General features: G+C 40.6%; 1 protein-coding gene across 1 annotated transcript in view; it reads left to right on the top strand.

The window, feature by feature from the left end:
- The window catches only part of NUP160 (nucleoporin 160kDa), a 37425-nt gene continuing 28162 nt past the window's right edge, over positions 1 to 9263 (top strand). The window contains exons 1-9 of the mRNA XM_006772315.2: positions 1 to 105; positions 368 to 479; positions 2163 to 2373; positions 2654 to 2876; positions 4153 to 4231; positions 4733 to 4847; positions 5872 to 6030; positions 7634 to 7711; positions 8208 to 8305. Coding sequence (XP_006772378.1) covers positions 6 to 105; positions 368 to 479; positions 2163 to 2373; positions 2654 to 2876; positions 4153 to 4231; positions 4733 to 4847; positions 5872 to 6030; positions 7634 to 7711; positions 8208 to 8305 — 1175 coding nt within the window. The 5' untranslated portion in view covers positions 1 to 5. The remainder of the gene's footprint in view (positions 106 to 367; positions 480 to 2162; positions 2374 to 2653; positions 2877 to 4152; positions 4232 to 4732; positions 4848 to 5871; positions 6031 to 7633; positions 7712 to 8207; positions 8306 to 9263) is intronic.

Raw genomic sequence — 9263 nt, 5'->3', positions numbered from 1 at the left:
GGAAGATGGCGGCGGCGGGAGCCCTGGAACGGAGCTTCCTGGAGCTCAGCGGTGCTGAGCGCCAAAGGCCGAGGCACTTTCGGGAGTTCACAGTGTGCGGCGCTGGTACGGGAGCAGCCGGGGAGGGCGCGACCCGATTCTTCCCCTCGCGCCCCTCTCCTGGGCCCCTGAGTCTCTGATTCCCAGTTCATTCTCCGAAGTCCACATGGCTAGAGCCGGGCACGGGCTTCCGTAGTGTCCTGCTGCTTCCTTCTCCCCTTTCTCTCTGTACGGATTGTCAGGCTGTGGTCCGCCGCTTCCTCGGCGCCCTCAGTGCCTGCCGTCCCCGGGGAACCTTGCGCGCAAGCTGATCGCTCTCCTCTTGCAGGGACCGCCGGTGCCGCGGCCGGGACTGTGAAATACCCGGAGAGCGCGGGAGGCTTCTGCTATGTGGAGAGCGGCACGCTGTTATCCGTCACCAGGAACAGGTTCATTCATTGGTAAGTGCGGTGTTCGCCAAACCCCCAGGAAGGTCGGGTCGTTCTCCGAGTGTCATTCTCCAAAGCGATGCCTAGCAGGAAAAAGAGAAAGACCGTTTTCTAATCCTATGTGAATCCGGAGGAAATGAAGGGAACCAGGGTTCTAGGGGATGTGCCCCATCAGGGCAGTACTGAACGCAGAGGAAATGTAGCAGCGTAAGGGATAGAGCCCCGGGGACCAGGTGTAAACATAAACCCGTTGTGTTTTTATAATGCTTCATAGCGCCCTTCACTCTGCAGACAGGTTTGAGCCCGGCAGGCACTCTGCTAGGTGTGTTAGGGATGAAGTGATGAACGAAAACCACCACCATTGTCATCCTGTAAGATGTAGCGGTGTTAGATGTGGGCTCACCTTCCATGGGGCCCTTTTCAGATGGAAAGACATTAAATCGATGACCACAACATAGGTATATAAATACATATTTTTCATACTTGCTTCAGAGGAAAAGTATAGGGACTGTGAGGGGCTAAGGGGAGGGCCAAATGTTTTCTGTGGGGATGGGAAAGCCTTTAAGGAAATCCCATTTAACCTGAGATCTGAAGGATGAAGAGTTGGCCAGGCAGGGGTTTCAGGGAGAGAGCAGTTGGGCAAGAAGGATCATCATATGCAAAGGCCATGAGGTGGGAAGAACTTGAAGAGCTGATTGTCTGTGGCTTAAGTGCAATGGGAGAAGGTGATGTGAGAGATGCTGAGATTTGGGGAGGTAGGAGGGACTCATTGAAGTGAGGAAATAGAGAAAGCACAGCCATAGAGGACAGTGGAGAAAACATGATAGCTGGATGGGGCCAGAATGGGTGACGGAAAGGCAGAGGCCTAGGAAGGGCGTATTTGAGTGTTTATGGAAGAAGGAGATGGAAGCAGGAGGGATATGCTTGAGACAGTCACGGATTGGCCTTTAATTGCCGTAAGGCAGGGATGGGGAAGCTTTTTTCTGCCAAGGGCCATTTGGATATTTATAACATTTGTAGACAATACAAAATTATCATTTAAAAATTAGCCTGCTATATATATATAGCCTGTTAGTCAAACCTTTTCTTAACTTGCCCCTAATGCCTTGGCAGGGCTAGACCAAATGATTTCATGGGCCACATGTTCCCCACCCCTGCTGTAAGGAGACCCACTTTGGGGGGGGAATAATGTGGGTAATATGGTAGATGAGCTGATGGGCTACCACATGGCAGAGTTGCACCTGAAGAAGAGTCTACCCTGCATCCTAGCAGGAATAAGTAACAGAAGTACTAGAGGGGGAAATACCCGTATTTATTAGGGTCACTGTGAGTTGAGGCTGTAGTTACATACGTGGAGGCCACATTCTTTCACAAGTAATGTGAAAGAGGGAGGGAGGTGGCGTGGATTTTCATTATAGTGGAATTTACATAAGTGGACTATCTAGTTTGGAAATACCCCTTTTTAACAGGCACATAATATTTGAATTTTATATTGTGCTCTTTTGTAAATCTATATAATGTGGTGGTTTGGAATGTAAAAATTGGTCTGAATTTCTTTGTCCAAAATTTTCATACTGGGAAAGTTCACCTGGAATTATTTTAATATATTTCAGTGCAACAATCAGAAAGAAAAGCATAAGCTTTTTGAACAAATGTCTTTTTTTTTTTTTGTCTCTCTTTTTTTTTTTTTAACAGGAAGACCTCCGGAGATACACTGGAGCTAGTAGAAGAGTCACTGGACATAAATCTGTTGAATAATGCAGTTCGCCTCAAATTCCAAAATTGTAGCCTCTTACCCGGAGGGGTTCATGTCTCAGAGACTCAGAATCATGTGATAATCTTGATATTAACCAATCAGACAGTGCACAGGTTGCTTTTACCTCACCCTTCCCGGATGTATAGGAGTGTAAGTTGGTTAAGTCACTTATTTCCCAGGTGCCTCTGGTTGTCACAGATTTAGAGGAATATCCTTTGGAAGTGAAGGAAATGTGGATTCCTTGTTAGCCCTCACCAAGTATAATTTGATAGTTACTGCTTAAAATGATCAGACACATTTTAAGTTGAAGAAATAGATTTTATTAAAAAGAATAGCTTTCTTTTTAAGCTCAACAATTAGCAATTGAGAGGAACTGCAAAATTCTGCTCATTCTGGATTTAACAGTTTTGTCTTTCTGATTTCTCCACAGGAGTTGGTAGTTGAAAGTCAAATGCAATCAATATTCACTGACGTTGGAAAAGTTGACTTTAGGGATCCTTGCAACTATCAGTTAATTCCAGCAGTCCCTGGACTCCCCCCTAATTCTACCGCCTCGGCAGCCTGGCTTAGCAGTGATGGGGAAGCCCTGTTTGCTCTGCCATCTGCTGCTGGGGGAATCTTTATTCTTAAACTACCTCCTTATGACATACCTGGTAAGAATGGGAACTGAGCGTGGGTTTAACTTTAAACAAGGAAGGCTGGACTTAAAAGCCCAAACCCATCATTCAATACAGGAATTGCTTCCATACCAGTGGTCATTCAGTATCACTTACGTAGTGAGCCTACTGCTTTACTGTTGTTTTTTCCAAAAGAGCAAGATTTTATACAGTGGATGAGGAACTGGAAGGCTTACTAGAATATGGGAAAAGATAACTGCAAGACAGCCTATTCTAAGGCCGCTAGTAGAGATGAGTTGACTAGTGGTCTTCAGGTTGAGGTATTATAACCAAAATAATTGACACAAGGAAGTTGGGTTGCTGATCCCCTGCTCCAAGTCACCACCCTCTCTTGCCTGGATTATGGCTGTAGCTTCCCAGATGCCTCTCCAGACCTGTCCTCGCGCCTACAGAAACTTCTTGGGAGATTGATACACTTAACACCTAAATCGAGTCGTTACCACTCTGTTCAAGTCATTCAAATGAGAATTGTTCTTCATCTCACTCTGAATAAACCTAAAGTCCTTACATTGGCATACAGTGACCCCCTGCTGCCTCACTTTACCTTCTTTCCCTCTCACCTTCTCGGCATCAGCTGCTTCCCTTCGCACAATTCCCTGAACATACCAGGCATACATTCCTCGGGCCTTTGGTCTGGAGTCACCTTTCCCCAGCTACCAGCTTGGCTCCTTCCCTCAGTTTCTTTAGGTCTTTGCTCAGTGTCCCCTTGGTGAAGCCTTCCCTGACCACCCTTTTCGAAGTTGCACACCCGCCCTAGCATTCACTATAGCCTTTCCGTGTTTTATTTTTTGCTTCTTAATGCTCTACTTAGTTTGTTATCCTCTACTTAGTTTGTTAACTCTTGCTTCTCCCGCCTCCCAGTGGAATGTAAATTCCATGAGGGCAGGAGTTTTTTATTTTGTTTACTGCTCCATCTGTAGCACTTAGCACTGCCCAACACATGAAAGGTCCGCAGTGATTTTTTGAGAGGAATGAAGTATTTCTGAGCAATATGAGTTACTATTTATAAATGGCAACAATTTTCCCTAGGAATCTGAAAATGTCGTTTTTATTGAGCCAATAATGATTCAAAAGATTTTAGGTGTAATATTCATGGAAAGCACATCCTAAGATTTCCCTAGATAGAAATGTGTAAGCCTGTCACCTGTTATAAAGACCTAGCTCATAGTTGCATCCTTCTCACCTTTGCGTTTCACTGAATATCATCAGGAGGTGGCTTGGATACATCATTGGTCTGTTTTCAATCTTGTAGGGATGGCGTCAGTTGTGGAACTGAAACAGAGTTCAGTAATGCAACGACTGCTTGTAGGCTGGATGCCAACAGCTATCAGGTAAGTGATGCCTGGCAGGTAAATCAAAAGGCCTAAGAATTTAATCTTTTTGCACTGTTCAGCACTGTTAGTAGTGCTTCCATTCTTACTCCAAGGCAGATAAAAATGATACTGGAAGGGGTCAGAGTATGCCCAACATCACATTCCATCTGAGAGCCACAGTGCAAAGCCCACTTAACTTGGGATTGGACACCTTGACAACAGAAACTGGCTTCCTGTGTATGCTCTCAACATCCAGTTTGGCACTCTGCCCTGACTTACCAAATCCAATTTTATGTAATATTAGAAGTAGAAAGTATTTGATGTTTAGAACAGTATTCCATTGTTATGTAGAGCCTTTTAAAATTTATCATAGTCATTGGTTGTAAATTAAATAGAAACTGTAGTGACCTTATGCCGACATATAATCTGTTGCTCCTGTTAACTGTACATTATCTCTTAAATTGGGATTTATAACAACCAAATGATTTGCAATAGTAAAACTTGGCCTTACGTTTTCAGAGGTGATCAGGGGCCTTCAGATCGTCCCCTCAATCTTGCTGTTCATTGTGTTGAGAATGATGCCTTCATCTTTGCTCTGTGCCAGGATCATAAACTACGCATGTGGTCTTATAAGGTAAATGCTACATTTTTAATTACAGTAAGTTAAAAAAGGATTGTGAATTGTAAGATAATTGAAGTTAATCTTGCTGCTTCTCTTAGATTATCAGATCACTTAGTTTGAAAATTATGGGCCATTTCCAGTTTCATTTTTCATACATTTCTCAACTAAGCTTTCATCTATATTTTGAAAATTATGAAATAATAGAGAAGTTGAAATAATAGTACAGAGTATATCCTTCCCTTAAGATGAACAAATATGCTTTTTTTCAGTCCGCAGGCCGACGCTCTATCCACTGAGCCAAACCGGTTTCGGCAGTGCTACATTTTTAGTTACAGTAAGTTAAAAAAGGATTGTGAATTGTAAGATAATTGAAGTTAATCTTGCTGCTTCTGTTAGATTATCAGATCACTTAGTTTGAAAATTATGGGCCATTTCCAGTTTCATTTGGTTTCATTTTTCATACATTTCTCAGCTAAGTTTTCATCTATATTTTGAAAATTATGAAATAATAGAGAAGTTGAAATAATAGTACAGAGTATATCCTTCCCTTAAGATGAACAAATATGCTTTTTTAAAATATATATGTTTCTATTGATTTTAGAGAGAGAGGAAGGGAGAGAGATAGAAACATTGATGAGAGACATATCAACATCCATTGCCTGCCTCCTACACACCACCTGCCAGAGATTAAGCCTACAACCCAAGCATGTGCCCTCCCAGAATTGAACTGATGACTTCTTGGTGCATGGGTCAGTACTCAACCACTAAGCCACACCAGCCAGGCCAAATATGCTTTTGAAATGCAGTTGGTAAAATAGTTTCCAAGATTCACAAAACAGCTGATAATTATCTCTATCAGACTAAGATAATTTCATTTTAGCCCTCAAAAAAAAACAAAAAACCACACACACACCTGTATGGTTCTTCAGCACATAAATTAGGCAGAGTGCTAGATGTAATGGATGAATCCTTTAAAGGGGGAGGAGACTTGTTTTTTAACCTAAATATTCTTTGATGCCACTTATTACTTGGACAGGACCAAATGTGCCTGATGGTAGCCAACATACTGGAGTATGTCCCTGTGAAAAAAGACCTTCAGCTCACTGCTGGGACTGGACACAAATTACGACTTGCTTACTCCCCTGCCATGGGACTCTATCTGGGGATTTACATGCATGCACCTAAACGGGGACAGGTATGAAACACATGACATGTATGAAGTTATTCTATACATGGGGAAGTGGCTGTGAACTCATCAAGTCTGTTTCAGCTCTTCACATCAGCTTCAATGTCTCCTGTTCTTTCTGCAGAGATGGTGGGTTTTGTGCTCATGTGTGGATTAAAAGATAATGCAGAAGTCAGGATAAAAGGGTGTAGAGAGTTTAAAGGAATATGAAACGAAAAGTTAACCAAAAACCAACAAGAAAACAAACTTGCAAGTCTGTGTGAAAAAATGGGAGTTATGAAAGGGATCTAGGTGTTCATAGGTGGTTGAGGGGAAATTAAATTTTAGAAATAATTTTGCTCATCTAAATACTAGCTGTTGTATGTAAATAGGTAAGTAGGAAGTAATACAATGATATAATAGTGTGATAAACCGCCATTTATTTGGTATTGTGTGTTTGACACAGCGTTAGGGCCATTTAAGTTCAATAACAAATGCTTGAACCGCTTACTCTGAGCTCGCACTTTAGATATTATCCATTTAATCTTTTTTTTTTTTTCAAATATAAGAAAGCATTTTTTTAAAGGGTTTCTTTTTTTTTTTTTGTCTAAAGTTTTACATATATCTTCTTTTTCCCCAATCCATTTAATCTTAACAGCATTCCAGTAAGGTTTGTCCTCACTGTGCTAGAGCTGATTCCCATGCTGGCTGCGGCCCTGCCTGGGTGCCGTCCTCATTCCTGTTGGACTCTTATACCACACTTTATTATTTTTTAATATATTTTATTGATTTGAGAAAAGAAGGGAGAGAGAGAGAAAAATATCAATCAGCCTTCTGCACCCCCACTTTCAACCAGGGATCAAGCCCAAAACCTGGGCATGTGCCCTGACCAGGAATTAAAGTGGCAAGAATTTTATTATGATGAAATACTGGTAGAATAGTTAAAGGCATACCACATCTGAATAATCAATGTAAATATTTTCTTTCAAAGTTGTAAGTTTTTATATCACATTTTGTAAAAGTTTTCATACGGCTTTAAAGTAAACACGGGTGACATGAACCATTCATTGCTATGTAACTTACTGTGTTTTTATGCTGTTTTATACTTTTTTGAATTACAATAGCAGCAATTAAGTTATTTGTATTTTGCTTAACTAAGACAAAAATGCTTTTACCTTGCTATAGAATAAATACATTTTAGTTAAAAAAAAAAAGTTATGATAAATGTTACAATATGGATAAACCTTAAGGACAAGTAAAATAAGCCAGTCACAAAAAGACAAATACTGTTAAGATTCTACTTATATAAAATGCCTACAGTAGTCAAAGTCATATTGATAGGAAATATAGTGGAGGCTACCAAGAGCTAGTGGGAGAGGGGAATGGGAAGTGTTTAATAGGTACAGAGTTTTGGTTTTGTAAGATGAAAAATGTTTGAGGGATCAGGTGCACAATAATGTAAATGTGCTTAATACTATTGAACTGTACACTTAAAATTTGTTAAGATGATAAATGTTATTGTGTATTTGACCATACTTTTTAAAGAATTGGTTTCTATATGGTAATAAACTCTTGTTTAGACAAGTAGCATGTTGTATTTCAAGTAATAAATTACCAACTTACATTTTAACAGTTCTGCATTTTCCAACTGGTGAGCGCTGAGAATAACCACTACAGCCTAGATCACATTTCTTCCCTGTTCACTTCTCAGGTAGGTTCAGTCATCCTTTGCATGCCACACAAATACAGGAAAGAAGTATTGGCTAACTCAACTATATTGTCCTGGAATTGAAATGCTAAAATTGAATATTTCATGATGTATGCAAACAAAATTTCATTTTGGTTTCACCTCGTTCTTGAGGCACTGTCTTTTGTTTTTATGCTTTTATCTCTCCTACGGATATAAATTTAAGTCATTATAAACTGCTACCCTTTCTTATTTTATTTACTTTTAGTATATTTTTATTGATTTCAGAGAGGAAGGGAGAGAGAGATAGCAGCATTAATGATGAGATAGAATCATTGATTGGCTGCCTCCTGCACACCTCCCACTGGGGATCGAGCCTGCAACGCAGGCATGTGCCCTTGACTGGAATCAAACTGGGGCCCTTCAGTCAACAGACCAACACTCTATCCAAACCGGGCGAGGTCTACCCTTTCTTATTTTAAACCCCCTATCTCCCCCCGCTCTCCCTAATTCCTCCTAGGAAACACTGGTTGACTTTGCCTTAACCTCTACGGATATCTGGGCCCTGTGGCATGATGCTGAAAACCAAACAGTAGTGAAATACATCAACTTTGAACAGTATGTATCACTTACCTCTGTCATCCTACCTTACCCCAGGCAGTTTCATACTAAGGAAAAGAGAGCTTTTTATGTAGAACCAAAATCAAGTGTTTGTATATAAAGAATTCTGGCTGTTGTTAACTGTTTTCTGAAAAACCTTTTATGTTTGTGTTATTTCTTACCTTTTGATTTTAGGATGAAATGAGGATTCTTAGCATTGGAATGAAATGAAGAAAATACTGAATTTTTTTGTTGTTTTTTTTTGAGAGATAGCACATATCCAAAATACTTCTAATCTGGGAGGGTATTCTTTGCTTCTAAGCAAAGACTATTTCTGATACGCACCACTTCCAAAAGACACTGAAACCCTTTTGGGAATCTCAGTTTCCTCATCGTGTGGAAATAGATTACACAAATACAGTGCTTCTCAAACATTTTTTAAAACAGGAAACCCTTTTTCCCCCCCAGAAGATAATGAACTCCACTATATAACAAACCTAGTGTTTTGTGAATATTATAATACAATTTAATGTACCAGTATTGAGAATTTCTAACATCTGGTAATTTTTTAAAAGATTTTTTTATTGAATTTTTTTTCTTTATGAATATTTTGTTGATTTTTAGAGAGAGAGGAAGGGAGAGAGACAGAGAGAAACATCAGTGTGGGAGAGCAACGTTGATTGGCTGCCTCCTGCATGTATTGCACCCACAACCTAGGCATGTGCCCTAACTGGGAATCAAACTGGCCACCTTTCAGTGCATGGGACAGTGCCCAACTCACTGAACCTCTGCTGGCCAGGGCTTCTGAAGATTTTTTTTTAATATATTGATATTTTACAGAGAGGAAGGGAGAGGGATAGAGAATTAGAAACATCGATAAGAGAGAAACATTGATCAGCTGCCTCCTGCACACCCCCTACTAGAGATGTGCCCGCAACCAAGGTACATGCCCTTGACCGGAATCGAACCTGGGACC

Source organism: Myotis davidii, unplaced genomic scaffold, assembly GCF_000327345.1.
Source record: "Myotis davidii unplaced genomic scaffold, ASM32734v1 scaffold265, whole genome shotgun sequence".
NCBI lineage: Eukaryota > Metazoa > Chordata > Mammalia > Chiroptera > Vespertilionidae > Myotis > Myotis davidii.
The sequence above is the reverse complement of the archived record's forward strand: the minus strand, read 5'-3'. Positions and strand labels throughout refer to the sequence as shown.